The sequence below is a fragment of the Tachyglossus aculeatus genome, chromosome 3, assembly GCF_015852505.1.
Source record: "Tachyglossus aculeatus isolate mTacAcu1 chromosome 3, mTacAcu1.pri, whole genome shotgun sequence".
NCBI classification, from domain to species: domain Eukaryota; kingdom Metazoa; phylum Chordata; class Mammalia; order Monotremata; family Tachyglossidae; genus Tachyglossus; species Tachyglossus aculeatus.
This window is the reverse complement of record NC_052068.1, coordinates 59,627,201-59,643,358: the sequence shown is the minus strand read 5'-3', so window position 1 is coordinate 59,643,358 and position 16,158 is coordinate 59,627,201. Positions and strand designations below refer to the sequence as shown.

General features: G+C 47.5%; 1 protein-coding gene and 1 non-coding gene across 2 annotated transcripts in view; both read left to right on the top strand.

Moving 5' to 3' along the window:
• The window catches only part of MROH2B (maestro heat like repeat family member 2B), a 94,980-nt gene that overhangs the window by 11,680 nt on the left and 67,142 nt on the right, over positions 1 to 16,158 (top strand). The window contains exons 5-10 of the mRNA XM_038744407.1: positions 1,838 to 1,936; positions 4,399 to 4,553; positions 6,737 to 6,880; positions 9,902 to 9,994; positions 10,722 to 10,791; positions 12,309 to 12,422. Coding sequence (XP_038600335.1) covers positions 1,838 to 1,936; positions 4,399 to 4,553; positions 6,737 to 6,880; positions 9,902 to 9,994; positions 10,722 to 10,791; positions 12,309 to 12,422 — 675 coding nt within the window. The remainder of the gene's footprint in view (positions 1 to 1,837; positions 1,937 to 4,398; positions 4,554 to 6,736; positions 6,881 to 9,901; positions 9,995 to 10,721; positions 10,792 to 12,308; positions 12,423 to 16,158) is intronic.
• On the top strand, positions 14,441 to 14,578 carry LOC119926296. The gene has a single exon (XR_005450184.1). It is a non-coding gene; the product is annotated as a small nucleolar RNA SNORA7 (small nucleolar RNA).

Here is a 16,158-nt window from a genome sequence, read left to right as displayed (position 1 = left end):
GAAGACATAGCAGGGAGTGGGAGAAGAGGAAAGGAGAGCTTAGTCAGGGAAGGTTTCTTGGAAGAGGTGGGCATTCAATGAGGCTTTGAAGGGGGCAAGAGGAATTTTCTCATATCCAAAAGACGGGAGGGCATTGCAAGCCAGAGGCAGGACCTGGGTGAGAGGTCAGCAGAGAGACAGATGAGATGGAGGTACAGTGACAAGGTTGGCATTGGAGGAATGAAATGTGAGGGCTGGGTTGTAGTAAGAGAGTAGTGAGGGGGCAAGGGAAGAAGCAGCATGGCTCAGTGGAAAGAGCCTGGGCTTTGGAGTCAGAGGTCATGGGTTCAAATTCCAGCTCCGCCACTTGTCAGCTGTATGACTTTGGGCAAGTCACTTATCTTCTCTGGGCCTCAGTTACCTCATCTAGAAAATGGAGATTAAGATTGTGAGGCCCCCCGTGGGACAACCTGATCACCTTGTAACCTCCTCAGCGCTTAGAACAGTGTTTTGCACATAGTAAGTGCTTAATAAATGCCATTATTATTATTAAGGGGATTGAGGACTTTAAATTCACAGCAACAACCATGCTTGACTGATAGCAGCTCACAGGGCTGGCATCACTGGGATTCATTTAAATGAAGACAAGCAATATTAGAGTCAGGTGGGAGAGATGGGGGAAATGGGAAGGAGCAAAGTTTGGGGTGCCGGGGAGAGGCAGGAGAATAGCTGGGAACAGGAGAGGGTAGGAAGGGAGTAATCAATCACTCAGTAGTATTCAGTGAGCGTAGAGTTCATTCATTCAGTTCATTCAATCGTATTTATTGAGCGCTTACTGTGTGCAGAGCACTGTACTGAGTGCTTGGGAAGTACAAGTTGGCAACATATAGAGACGGTCCCTACCCAGCAGCGGGCTCACAGTCTGGAGTTCTGTGCTAAGCACTTGGGAGAGTACAATAGAACAGAGTTGGCAGACACATTCCCTGGCCCACAGTGAGCTGCCAGTCTAGAGGAGGGACAAGAGGAGAAGAGGCAGAGAGGAAATTGACTTACCTACCGTGATTGGATGTAACACTGGGCTAATTGCTGAGGCTTTATTTGTTCTTTTAAAATGATGTTTAAGTGCTTACTATGTGTCAAGCACTGGGGCACTGTACTAAAGTAATAATAATGGTACTTATTAAATATTGTACAAAGAGCCAGGGTAAGTAGAAGATTTTCAGACTGGACACACTTCCTGTCCCACTTGGCATTTGCAGTATAAGGGAGGGGAAGAACAGGAATCTGATAACAGTTTTATGTAACGAGGAAGCAGTATGACAGTGGAAAGAGCACGGGCTTGGGAATCAGAGGACATGGGTTCTAATCCTGTCTCCGCAACTTGTCTGCTGTGTGACCTTGAGCAAGTCACTTTACTTTTCCGTGCCTCAGTTACCTCATCTGTAAAATGGGGATAAAGACTGTGAGCCCCACCTGGGACCATATGATTACCCTGCATCTACCCCAGTGCTTAGAACAGTGCTTGGCACATAGTAAGCGCCTAACAAATGCCGACATTATTTTTAATGAGGAAACTGAAGCCCAGAGAGGTCGAGTTACCCAAGGCCACCCAGCAGGAGAATGGCAGAGCAAGACTAGAATGCAGGTCTTCTGGCTCCCAGGCTTGGGCTCTATTCACTAGGCCACTCTACCTCTTAGTGTATGGGACATTTTCAGGTGGCCCATCTTGTGTGAGGGGATGGGGGAGTGTGGGTCAGGAGGGAGGGTTGGTACTCAGAGTACGTTTTTAAGGAAAAGATTGCTTCAGCCTAAGGATGTAACACGGGTCTCCCCTGCATCACTGTTTTTCTCTTCCCAGTGTCCCAAAGCATCCCGTTCATGACCCTGATCCTGGTCACCCTGCAGACCATGCTGCGCCTGGCTGACGACGAAAAGATGAGAGGAGCGTTCTGCATCGGTGCGGAGTTGGAGATATTCCTTTCCCTTACAGAACGAGCCCTTAAGCACATTCACCAAGAAACTCATCCACGGTTCACATTTCTATTCACTGAAAATCATGGTGAAGTCATTCCCAGCCTTGTCTTCCCTCTCCTCTCCCCTCTCCCCCACAAATCGTAGCTCTGGGAAAGGTGGTTGGATTTCAGGGTTGAGTCAGTCTAGAATGAGAAAGTGGAATCTTGGTAAAGGAATTGCTTGCCTTTGAGCCTGGCAATGTCATATCATAAAATCCCAGCTAGGAAGGAAAATACAGAGGTGGCTGTTCTCCTCCTGCCTCCTGCCCCCAGGCAGAAGTTTTTTGGGTTTTTATTATTAGTGATATTTGTTAAGTATTTACTATGTGCCAGGCACTGGGGTAGATACAAGTTAATCGGGTTGGACACAGTCCATGTCCCTCATGGGACTCACAGTCTTAAACCTCATTTTCCAGATGAGGGAACTGAGGCACAAAGAAGTGAAGCGACTTGCCCAAGGTCATCCAGCCGACAAGTGACGGAGCCGGGATTAGAACCTAAGTCCTTCTGACTTCCAGCCCACGCTCTATCCACTAGGCCATGCTGCTGGAAGCAGGTTTTAATTTCGCACAGATTTACAGGAAAGCGTGCCTTCGGGCATCTCTGGCAAACATGGGCTCATGATTAAGAGAAGCAGCGTGGTTTAGTGGAAAAAGCACGGGCTTGGGAGCCAGAGGTCACGGGTTCTAATTCCTGCTCCACCACTTGTCAGCTGTGTGACTTTGGGCAAATCACTTCACTTCTCTGTGCCTCAGTTACCTCATCTGTAAAATGGGGATGAAGACTGTGAGCCTCACATGGGACAACCTGATTACCTTGTATCTACCCCAGCACTTAGAATACTGCTTGGCATATAGTAAGTGCTTAGCAAATCCCATCATTATTATTTTATTATTATTACTATTAACTGCATGCTGCGGAGGCCTCCTGCCCCCTCATGATTTGAAACCAGCCCAGGTTGCACTGAGTCTTTATTCTGGTGCTTATCTTGCTGCTTCTTTTGACTTTTCCATACAGCTGCTGACAGGCAGACGGGCATTTGGGCAGACCATCCTACCATCCAGCCGTTGTAAGAGGGAGTGCTCTCCTGAGCAGAGGCCTGATGAAAATCCGGGTGAAAAGAGGCCAGCACAGAAACAGAGGCAGGCCCCATAGGAAGCAAAGCGATCAGTGCCACAGGGATCTACAATTTCCTGTACACAATACAGGAGAGGGCACTTCATAACAATAACTGTGGCATTTAAGCACTTACTATGTGCCAGGAACTGAACTAAGCGCTGGGGTGGATACTAGAAAATCAGGTTGGACTTAGTCCCTGTCCCGCATGTGGCTCACAGTCTTATTCCCCGTTTTACAGATGAGGTAACTGAGTCCTAGAGAAGTTAAGTGATTTGCCCAAGTCACACAGCAGACAAGTGGCAGAGCCAGGATTAGAACCCACGACCTCTGACTCCCAAGCTCGGGCTCTTTCCACTAAGCCATGCTGCTTCTTGATGATGATGGCATTTGTTAAGCACTTACTATGTGCAAAGCACTGTTCTAAGCGCTGGGGGGGTTACAAGGTGATCAAGTTGTCCCACATGGGGCTCACAGTCTTAATCCCCATTTTACAGATGAGGTAACCGAAGCTCAGAGAAGTTAAGTGACTTGCCCAAGGTCATGCAGCAGACATACGGCGGAGCCGGGATTCAAACCCATGACCTCTGACTCCCAAGCCTGGGCTCTTTCCACTAAGCCATGTTGCTTCTTGATCTGAATCAATCAATTGTATTTATTGAGTGCTTACTGTGTGCAGGGCTCTGTACTAAGTGCTTGGGAAAGTGCAATACAACACTGTAACAGTGCCATTCCCTGCCCACAGTAAGCTTACATTCTAGCCCTGGCTGTCACCTATCTATCCCCTCTAGAATGTAAGCTCGTTGTGGGCAGGGAATGGCTCTGTTATAGTGTTGTTTTGTACTCTCCCAAGCGCTTAGTACAGAGCCCTGCACACAGTAAGCACTCAATAAATACAATTGATTCATTGATTAATTATCCATCTCTTAGTCTAGCTATCAGTGGTATTTATTGAGCACCTCCTATCTGCAGAGCACTGTAGTAAGCACTTGGGAGAGTACAACAGAATGAGTTCACATGTTCCCTGCCCATAATGAGCTTACAGTTTAGAGAATAACACCTCTGTGCCATTCCTCAAATGTCATCTCTAATAATAATAATGATAATGGTCGTGGGTTCTAATCCCAGCTCTGTCACTTCTCTGCTGGGTGGCCTTGGGCAAGTCACTTCACTTTCCAGCCCAGTGCTTAGTACAGTGCCTGGCCCATAGTGAGCAGTTAACAAATGCCATAATTATTATTGTAGTATCTGTTCAGTGCTTCCTCTGTGTTTATCTCTCTTGAAAATGCAGCTCTGGAGAAATTCAGCAAAGCCATTGAGGAGTACATCAAGAAATGGCAGGAATTTCCATACCCCAGAATGGACATCAACCGCTTCTTGGATAAGATCTTCATGATATTTTGCCACATTATGGACAACTGGGTCCCACGGGCCGCCTCTCCTGTGGTAAGTGAGTTGGGAGCGGTCGGGCCCGGTTCTCATTGCAGGGTTTGCTTTGCTGTCCCGGTTCCACAGTTCCGTACCACCAAAAGAACCGGGTTACTCTCCGTCCTTCCGCCAGGTAGTGACTTTGGCACGGACTAAAGTATGTCTAGTTCTCCTCAGGAAAGGCCTAAAGACCAAAGCAGGTGGCACCATCACCGTTACGGGGTGGCAGTGTAGCCTGGTAGAGAGAGCTTGGGACTGGGTGGCTCACAGCCCCATTTCGAGGCCCAAATCCACCATGGGTGTACTGTGTGCCCTTGGCCCAGTCACTTACACCGCATCAGGTCCTCAGTTTCCTCAGACGTAAAATGAGGCCTCAATGGGGTGAGGACCATACCCAATCTCATAGCCCCATATCTGCAGGACAGCAGGAGAATTAGAAGCAGGAAAGAGCACTCTCCTGGGAGTCGTAGGGCCTGAATTCTAATCCTGGCTCTGCCAATTACTAGCTATATGACCTTGGGCAAGTCACGTAACTTCTCTGGGCGTCAGTTTCCTCAACTGTAAAATGGGGATTAAATATCTGTTTTCCGTCTTGTTTAAGCTGTGACCCTCATGTGACACAGGGACTGTGTCCGATCTAATTAACTCATACCTACCCCAGTGCTTAGAACAGTGTTTGACACGTAAACACTTAATAAATACCATTTAAAAAAAAATGAAGGGCTGGCTTCCATCATGGCTTGAAATGGAGCTGACCTAATGAATGTTCTCCCTTGCCTCTGAGTTCTCCTCATCCTGGGAGTAATAGTGGTAGTAGTGGTAACATGAGTCATAAGGGTCATCGTAGCATTTAGTGAGTGCCCTCTTGGTGTACCAGGCTCTTTGGAAGACTGGAATCATTTATTGAACCCTTAGTCTATGCAGAGTGCTGCATTGAGCATGAAGCATTTGGCCTAATAGATATAGCCCAGGCCTGGAAATCAGAGGATCTGGGTTCTAATTCCGGCTCTGCCACATGTCTACTGGGTTACCTAGGGCAAGTCGCTTCATTTCCCAGGCCTGGGAATCAGAGGATCTGGGTTCTAATCCCGGCTCTGCCACATGTCTACTGGGTTACCTCGGGCAAGTCACTCCATTTCTCTGTGCCTCAGTTACCTCATCTGTCAAAGGGGGATTAAAATTGTAAGCCCCATTTGGGACAGGGAGTGTGTCCAATTCCATTTGCTTCTATCCACTCCAGTGCTTAGAGCAGTACCAGGCACGTAGTAAGCGCTTAAAAAGTATCACAATTATTATTACCACTACTATAATTCATTCATTCATTCAGTCATATTTACTGAGCGCTTACTGTGTGCAGAGCACTTTACTAAGCGCTTGAGAAATACAAATCGGCAACATATAGAAACAGACCCCACTCAACAACGGGTTCACAGTCTAGAAGGGTGAAGTGAAGGAGACACAAGGAGCTTGCAGTCTAATGGGGGAGATGAACGTAAAAATATTCTCAGATAGAGAGGTCAAAAGTAAATAAGTGAGTGGTATACATGAGTGCTAAGGAGTGGGTAAATAAGTTCCTCAGTGCTAGAGCTGGCTGAAGGGATGATACGGCTCAGGGGGCTGGAAAATCAGTCCGGGAAAGCTGATTGGAGGAAGGATTGGAAGAAGGATTTTAGGAGGGATGGGAATGTGGAAAGAGCTGGGGTCTGTTAGTTTTTGTTTTGGTTTTTTTATGGCATTTGTTAAGCACTTACTGGTTGCCAGGCAATGTTCTAAGCACTGGGGTAGATACAAGCTAATCAGGTTGGACACAGTCCCTGACCCACATGGGGCTTCCAGACTTATCCCCATTTTCCAGATGAGATAACTGAGGACCAGAGAAGTGAAGTAACTTGGCCAAAGTCCCCCAGCAGCCAAGTTTCAAGTGCATGATCTAGCCAGCAGGACCTCCCTGCTTTCCTCGTTGGTTGAGGGGCGGGAGGGAGTTCCCAGCTGGGGGATGGCATGAAGCCTCTCCAGCGCTTAGAACAGTGCTTTGCACATAGTAAGCGCTTAACAAATGCCATCATTATTATTATTATTATTATTAGGGTTAGGGTACACCATCTCTGGTGGGCAGCGGTAAGAGGGGAGGATCTGCAGCCCTCCTCAGGGGAGGCAGGCTGTTAATCCCCTGAGGTCTCAGGGGGCTTCCTTTTGTGCAGACCAGCCTGGCGGTCATCAAGGCTTACGGCCCATCCATCTCCTTGCTGCTTCACCGGGAGGAACTCCGGGAGTTTTCCCTGAGCCAAGTGCCCTGGCTTCTTGCTCAGTACAAGGACACAGAGACAGACTTCTTTGTCAGCCAGGTGAGGAAAGGACACCTGCTCAAGGGCAGGGTCTTTACTTCATTTATTTTCATTCATTCAATCGTATTTATTGAGGGCTTACTGTGTGCAGAGCACTGTACTAAGCGCTTGGGAAGTACAAGTCAACAACATACAGAGATGGTCCCTACTCAACGACGGGCTCACAGTCTAGAAGGGGGAGACAGACAATAAAACAAAACATGTAGACGGAATAGAATTATAGCTATATGCACAGCATTAACAAAATAAATAGAATAGTTAATATGCACAAGTAAAATAAATAGAGTAATAAATCTGTACAAATATATACAAGTGCTGTGGGGAGGGGAAGGAGGTAGGGCGGGGGGATGGGGAGGAGGAGAGGAAAAAGGGGGCTCAGTCTGGGAAGGCCTCCTGGAGGAGGTGAGCTCTCAGTAGGGCTTTGAAGGGAGGAAGGGAGTTAGCTTTTCATTCATTCAATCGTATTTATTGAGGGCTTACTGTGTGCAGAGCACTGTACTAATCGCTTGGGAAGTACAAGTTGGCAACATATAGAGACGGTCCCTACCCAATAGCGGGCTCACAGTCTAGAAAGCTTAGTTAGCTTGGCGGATGGGTGGAGGGAGGGCATTCCAGGCCAGGGGAAGGACGTGGGCTGGGGGTCGACGGTGGGACAGGTGAGAATGAGGCCCAACGAGGAGGTTAGCGGCAGCAGAGGAGCGGAGGGTGCGGGCTGGGCTGTCGATGGTGGGGATTGGGCAGGGCTCCCGGGGGTTGGCCGTGTGGATTGTCCCAGCAGAGAGGGCCCTGCAGCCAGCGGGGAGGGGCCTAATAGTCGTCCGATCGATCGATCAGTCAGTGGCTCCATCAGCTTTGAGGCGCTCCATCAGTTCTCCCCCTCCTGCTTCACCCCGCTGCTCTCCTACTACAACCCAACCAGTACACTTTGCTTCTCTGATGCCAACCTTCTCACCATACCTCCATCTTGTCCATCTCACTGCAGACCCCTTGCCCACATCCTCCCTCTGTTCTGGAATGCCCTCCCTCTCCATATATGCCTTAGAACCCCTCTCCCCACCTTCAAATCCCTCCTAAAATCACACCTCCTCCAAGAGGCCCTCCCTGATTAACCCCTCATTTCCCCATTCTACCCTCACTGCCCTCTGAATTTCCTGTGCACTCAAGACTGTACCCCTTAAGCACTTTGATCTCTATGCGGGTGATTCCCAAATCCGCTTCTCCAGCCCTGATCTCTCTCCTTCTCTGCAGTCTCACATTTCCTCCTGCCTTCAGAGCATCTCTACTTGGAAGTCCCGCCCACACCTCTAACTTAACATGTCCAAAAGAGAACTCCTTATCTTCCCACCCAAACCCTGTCCTTCTCCTGACTTTTCCATCACTGTAGGCAGCACCACCATACTTCCTGTCTCACAATCTGTAACCTTGGTGTTATCCTTGACTCCTCTCTTTCATTCAAAGAAGCAGTGTGGCTCAGTGGAAAGAGCCCGGGCTTTGGAGTCAGAGTTCATGTGTTCAAATCTTGGCTCCGCCAATTGTCAGCTGTGTGGCCTTGGGTAAGCCACTTAACTTCTCTGGGCCTCAGTTACCTCATCTGTAAAATGGGGATTAAGACTGAGCCCCCCGTGGGACAATCTGATCAACTTGTAACCTCCCCAGTGCTTAGAACAGTGATTTGCACATAGTAAGCAGTTAATAAATTCCATCATTATTATTATTCAACCCTCAACCCACATATTCAATCTGTCACTAAATCCTGTTGGTTCAATCTTTACAACATTGCTAAAATCCATCCTTTCCTCACCATCTAAAGTGCTATGCCATTAATCCAAGCATTTATCCCATCCCATCTTGATTATTGCTTAATCCAAGCATTTATCCCATCCCATCTTGATTATTGCTTCAACCTTCTTTGCTGACCTCCCGTCTCTCCCCACTCCAGTCCATACTTCACTCTGCTGCCCAGATCATTTTTCTACACAAATGTTTTGTCCATGTTTCTCCACTCCTCAATAATAATATTATTTGTTAGGGACTTACTTTGGGCCAGGCACTGAATAACTCTGGGGTGGATACAAGCAAATCGGGTTGGACACATTCCCTGTCCCACGTGGGGCTCACTGTCTCAATCCCCATTTTACAGATGAGGTAACTGAGGTGCAGAGAAGTGAAGTGACTTGCCCAAGGTCACACAGCAGACAGGTGGCTGGGCCTTCAATAAGACTTAGAAGGTGGGGAGAGTGATTGCCTGTCAGATATGAAGAAGAAGGGTGTTCCAGGCCAGAGGGAGGATGTGGGTGAGAAGTTGGTGGCGATCATAGACAAGATCAAGGTACGGCGAATACGTTGGCACAGTGGATAGAGCACAGGCCCGAGTGGCAGAAGGTCATTGGTGTTCTAATCCCGGCTTTCCCACATGTCTGCTGTGTGACCTTGGGCAAGTCACTTCACTTCTCTGTGCCTCAGTTTCCTCATCTGTAAAATGGGGGTTGAGACTGTTAGCCCACATGGGACAGGGACTGTGTCCAATCTGATTTGATTGTGTCCAACTCAGTGCTTAGTACAGTGCCTGGCACACAATAGGCACTTAAATACCACAGTTCGTATTATCTCCTCCAAGAGTCTTTCCCTGACTAAACCTTCATTTCCTCTTCTCCAACTCCCTTCTGCATCACCCTAGACTGTGAGCCCGTTGTTGGGTAGGGACCGTCTCTATATGTTGCCAACTTGTACTTCCCAAGTGCTTAGTACAGTGCTCCGCACACAGTAAGCGCTCAATAAATACAATTGAATGAATGAATGAACCCTGCTTTCCTCTTGTGATTCACCCCTTCCTAGCCCCACAGCCTTTAAGCTGTCTGTGGGCAGGGATCGTGTCTACCAACTCTGGTATATTGCACTCTTTCAAGTCCTTAGTACAGTGCTCTGCCCACAGTAAGTGCTTAATAAATATAATTGATTGATTGATAAATGAACTGCTCCACAGGGCCGCCACCAGCCGGGTTAAGCCATCTTCTCTTTCAGAGTCTGAAACAGATTCTGGCCGCTGCTGCTGATTATGGAATTTGCCTTCCAAAGACCATCCGGCAACCAATCTTTACTGAACTACACTCTCGGGTAAGAAGGCCCCGAGACCAGATCTCGGTTTCTTAGGGGATCACTTACTGTTTGCACTTGTAATTGCCCGCAGGATGCATTCTGTACTCTCCCAAGCTCCTACTACAATGCTCTGCACACAGCATGCGCCTGCTTAGTGGAAAGAGCACGGGCTTGGGAGTCGGAGGTCATGGGTTCTAATCTCTGCTCCGCCACATGACTGCTGTGTGACCTTGGGCAAGTCACTTAACTTCTCTGTGCCTCAGGTCCCTCATCTGTAAAATGGGAATTAAGACTGTAAACCCCACCTAGGACAATCTGATCACCTTGTATCTACCTCAACACACAGTACAGTGCTTGGCACATAGTAGAAGCAGCGTAGCTCAGTGGAAAGAGCACGGACTTTGGAGTCAGAGGTCATGGGTTCACATCCCGGTTCTGCCGATTGTCAGCTGTGTGACTTTGGGCAAGTCACTTCACTTCTCTGGGCCTCAGTTCCCTCATCTGTAAAATGGGGATTAAGACTGTGAGCCCCCTGTGGGACAACCTGATCACCTTGTAACCTCCCCAGCGCTTAGAACAGTGCTTTGCACATAGTAAGTGCTTAATAAATGCCATCATTATTATTATTATCATTAAGTGCTTAACAAATGCCATCATCATTATTATTATTATTACTAAATATCACAGATTGATTCTGTTTGCTTTGATCTCTCTCTCTCTCTCTCTCCCTCTCTCCCTTTTATAGATTTGCAAACCCCCTCTCCCACGGATAGAGGAAAATGAGATGGAAGCTGCCTGTTGCTTCCTCTTTCTGGGTAAAAGGAGAATGGGCCACAGAGATTAGTTTCTCCATTTTTCTCCACCAAGTCCTTTCATGATTTTGTAAATCATCCCTTCTCAGCCTGCCAGGGGTACCCTGTGGCTGTAATGCTCTTAGAGCTGGTAACATTTTCAGGGTAGGGACTCGAGAGCTGAAAAGCTTTCCAACTCTCCCTCTCATCTCCGGTCAAGGACCTTGGCTGCAGAGAAGGCTGGGCAATTTATGCCCAGCATGAGGGCTGGCACGGAACTCGGGAATATGCCCTGCTGGGGAATAGTGCCAGGGTCTGGGACTTGCTTCCTCTATTGAGAAGCAGCATGGCCTAGTAGATAGAGCACTGGGAATCAGAAGGACCTGGGTTCTAATCCCGACTCCACCACTTGTCTGCTGTGTGACCTTGGGTAAGTCACTCCACTTCTCTGACCTTCGGTTCCCTCATCTATAAAATGGGGATTAAGTCTGTGAGCCCCATGTGGGACAGGGACTATGTCCAACCCAATTTGCTTGTATCTACCTATCTATTAGATGCTAATATAATCCAATTTGCTTGTATCTATCTATTATTAAGCTTAGAACAGTGCCTGGCACGCAGTAAGTGCTCAACAAATACCCTAATTATCCATTATTATGGTGTGCAGAGCACTGGAATAAGCATTTGGGATAAAATAGGACTCAAAAACCTGGCCCTCAGGAAGCTTACAATTCAGAGTCAGGCAAGAGGGAGCAAGAAGATCAACAGACACAACTGGCAACAGCAAGAGCATTATTCTGATGGCAGTGGACCACAGAACAGCGCTTGGCACATATTAAGCGCTTAACAAATACCATAATTGGTAGTAGTAGTAGTAGTAATAGTAGTAGTAGTAGTAGTAGTAGTAGTAGTAGTCAGCCTTCAGCTGCCTCTGCCCAATCTGGGGAAGCTGTGAGATCGTTATGGGCAGGGAACATGCCTGTTTCTGTTATACTGTACTCTCCCAAGTGCTTAGTACAGTGCTTTGCACCCAATAATAATAATTATTATTATTATTATGACACTTGTTAAGCACTTACTATATGCCAAGCACTGTTCTAAGCACTGGGTTAGATATAAAGTAGTCCCTGTCCCACACAGTGCTCACAGTCTTAATCCCCACTTTACAGATGAGGGAACTGAGGGCCAGAGAAGTAAAGTCTTGCCCAAGATCACACAGCAGACATGTGGCGGAGCCGGGATTAGAACCCATGACCTTCTGACTCCTAAGCCCAGGCTCCATCCACTAAGCCATGCTGCTTCTCCTATAATTGCATGAATGAATGACTGAAGGAAGGGAGGAAGGAATGAATGCTCTGTTAGGATGGATCAGGGCTGGGGTGGCAGGGCCCTGCATCCTCCTTGGGGCTCCGTGCTAGGGGCTCAGCCTGGGACAGCGGGCAGCGTGAGGTGGTCAGCGATCCAGGGAGGCCCCGCTCACCTGGCCGGTGACGGATCTGAGGCCCGGGTGCCGCCGCCGGGCGGGATTTAACACCCTGCAGCCCGCTCCAACACGGCAGACCTGCTGGAGTTCTATGACGACGTGATGAGGAGCAGCCACGAAGCCGTGCGTGTGGGGACGCTTGCTTTGCTGAGGTCGGCCGTCTGTATCAACGGTAAGGACGTGGGACAGCCAGAGGGGCCTAGTGGAAAAAGGGTGGGCATGGAAGTCGAAAGACCTGCGTTCTCATCCCGACTCCACCACCCGGCCTGCTGGGGCCCCACGGGCAAGTCACTTCACTTCTCTGGGCCTCAGCTACCTCATCTGCAAGTTGGGGATTCAAGGCCCGTTCTCCCTCATTCATTCATTTGTATTTATTGAGTGCTTACTATGTGCAGAGTACTGTGCTAAGAACTGGGAGAGTACAATGCAACAATAAACAATAATAATAATGATGGCATTTATTAAGCACTTACTATGTGCAGAGCACTGTACTAAGAACTGGGAGAGTACAATGCAACAATAAACAATAATAATAATAATAATGGCTTTTATTAAGCACTGACTATGTGCAAAGCACTGTACTAAGAACTGGGAGAGTACAATGCAACAATAAACAATAGTAATAATAATGATGATGCCATTTATTAAGCACTTACTATGTGCAAAGCACTGTACTAAGAACTGGGAGAGCACAATGCAACAATAAACAATAATAATAATGATGGCATTTATTAAGCACTTACTATGTGCAGAGCACTGTACTAAGAACTGGGAGAGCACAATGCAACAATAAACAATAATAGTAATGATGATGGCATTTATTAAGCACTTACTATGTGCAAAGCACTGTACTAAGAACTGGGAGAGCGCAATGCAACAATAAACAATAATAATAATGATGGCATTTATTAAGCACTTACTATGTGCAGAGCACTGTACTAAGAACTGGGAGAGCACAATGCAACAATAAAAATAATGATGGCATTTATTAAGCACTTACTATGTGCAAAGCACTGTTCACTTGTAACCGGGGAGGTTACAAGATGATCAGGTTGTCCCACGGGGGACTCGCAGTTTTAATCCCCATTTTCCAGATGAGGTAACTGAGGCACAGATAAGTTAAGTGACTTGTCCAAAGTCTCACAGCTGACAATTGGCGGAGTCGGCATTTGAACTCATGACCTCTGACTCCAAAGTCCGTGCTCTTTTCACTGAGCCATGCTGCTTCTCATTCCCTGTCCACGTGACAGTGACAATGACACGTCAATGTGACAGTGACATTTCCTGCCCACAATGAGCTCACAGTCTAGAGTTGGGGAGACAGACATTAATCCAAGTAAATGAAATTACTGATATGCCCTCCTACTTGGACTGTGGGAGGGAACAGTGTCTGACTTCTAGACTGTGAGCCCGTTGTTGGGCTTCTCTATATGTTGCCGACTTGTACTTCCCAAGTGCTTAGTACAGTGCTCTGCACACAGTAAGCACCCAATAAATATGATTGAATGAATGAATGAATGATTATCGTGTATCTATGCTGGAGTTAATAGATTTTTTGGCACTTAATAAGCACTTAAAGTACAGAGTTATTTATCAGTACTATCATTAAACTCAGAACACACCTTGCCCATTCCCTACTTCACTGAACAATAATGATGGTATTTGTTAAGCGCTTACTATGTGCCAAGCACTGTTCTGAGCGCTGGGGTAGATACAAGGTAATCAGGTTGTCCCACGTGAGGCTCACAGTCATTCTACAGATGAGGAAACTGAGGCCCAGAGAAGTGAAGTGACTTCCCCAAAGTCACCCAGCTGACAAGTGGCAGAGCTGGGATTAGAACCCATGACCTCTGACTCCCAAGCCCGGGCTCTTTCCTCTAAGCCACGCTGCTTAATAATAATAATAATGGCATTTATTAAGCGCGTATTATGTGCAAAGCACTGTTCTAAGCGCTGGGGGATACAAGGTGATGAGGTTGTCCCATGTGGGGCTCACAGTCTTCATCCCCATTTTACAGATGAGGGAACTGAGGCACAGAGAAATTAAGTGACTTGCCCAAAGTCACACAGTTGACAAGTGGCGGAGTCGGGATTTGAACCCATGACCTCTGACTCCAAAGCCCGGGCTCCTTCCCACTGAGCCATGCTGCTTCTCAAACAGTTATTTGCATCCAGTGGAAGCCAGTGGATCCCCTCTCAGGGTCACACCTGGAGAGTTTCCAGTCCTCTACCAGTCTCGACTACGGGAGGGAGAGCCAAGAAAAGGCCTACCCATTCCATTCCTAGCTTGGACAGTGGCTAGCGAGTGGAAGGCCATCTGCTACAAGTCAAAACTCACCCGTGCTGGGCAGCGGCGGCAGGGAGAGAGTCAAGAGTGGAGCTTCGAGTTTACTGTGAGGAAGGAGGTAATAATAATAATAATAATAATTTTGGTATTTGTTAAGCACGTACTATGTGCCAAACACTGTTCTAAGCGCAGGGGAGGATACAAGGTGATCAGTTTGTCCCACATGGGGCTCACAGTCTTAATCCTCATTTTCCAGATGAGGTAACTGAGGCCCAGAGAAGTGAAGTGACTTACCCAAAGTCACACAGCTGAGAAGTGGCAGAGTGGGGATTAGAACCCATGACCTCTGACTCCCATGCCTGTGCTCTTTCCATTGAGCCACTCTGCTTCTCTATGGTAATGGTAAACCAATTCTGGATTTTTTACCAAGAAAACACTATGGATCCGCTACCAGAACAACTGCAAATGGTGTGCAGGGCGTTCTGGGAGAGATGGAGAAGCAGCGTGGCTCAGTGGAAAAGAGCACGGGCTTTGGAGTCAGAGGTCATGGGTTCAAATCCCGGCTCCACCACTTGTCAGCTGTGTGACTTTGGGCAAGTCACTTCACTTCTCTGGGCCTCAGTTCCCTCATCTGTAAAATGGGAATGAAGACTGGGAGCCCCACGTGGGACAACCTCATGACCTTGTATCCCCCCAGCGCTTAGAACAGTGCTTTGCACATAGTAAGTACTTAATAAATGCCATCATTATTATTATTATGTGTCCGCGGTGTCGCTATGGGTCGGATACAACTCGACAGCATAAGACAAGACAAGGAGGCCAGTTGAGGCCCAGTAGAAGCAGCGTGGTTCAGTGGAAAGAGGCCAGATTTGGGAATCAGAGGTTGTGGGTTCTAATCCCGACTCTGCCACTTTGCTGTGTGACCTTGGGCAAGTCACTTCACTTCTCTGTGCCTCAGTTACCTCATCTGTAAAATGGGGATGAAGACTGTGATCCCCACGTGGGACAACCTGATTACCTTGTATCCACCCCAGCGCTTAGAACAGTGCTTGGCACATAGTAAGCACTTGATACCAACATTATTATTATTACAACACTCCACACACAAAGTCGCAATGCTGCTATTTATTGAGTGCCCACTGGGTGCAAAGCAATGTACTAAGCGGGCTGAAAGGTACAACAGGAAGAGGCGTGGCTCAGTGGAATGAGCCCGGGCTTTGGAGTCAGAGGTCATGGGTTCAAATCCCAGCTCCACTAGCTGTGTGACCTTGGGCAAGTCACTTAACTTCTCTATGCCTCAGTTACCTCATCTGTAAAATGGGGATTGACTGTGAGCCCCACGGGGGACAACCTGATCACCTTGTAACCTCACCAGCGCTTAGAACAGTGCTTTGCACATAGTAAGCGCTTAATAAATGCCATTTAAAAAAAACCAACAAAAAAACCAGGAAGGCACACAGTCCCTTCCCAAAAGGAGCTTACCCTCTAACAAGAGAGACAGGCATAAAAATATAAGTAATCAAAATAAATAATTGAATGTGCAATTGAATGAGCACCTTCACAAGTCATCTGGATGGGTATAAATAAAAACGTAAGTTCTAGAGACAGCTGGTAAATTGAT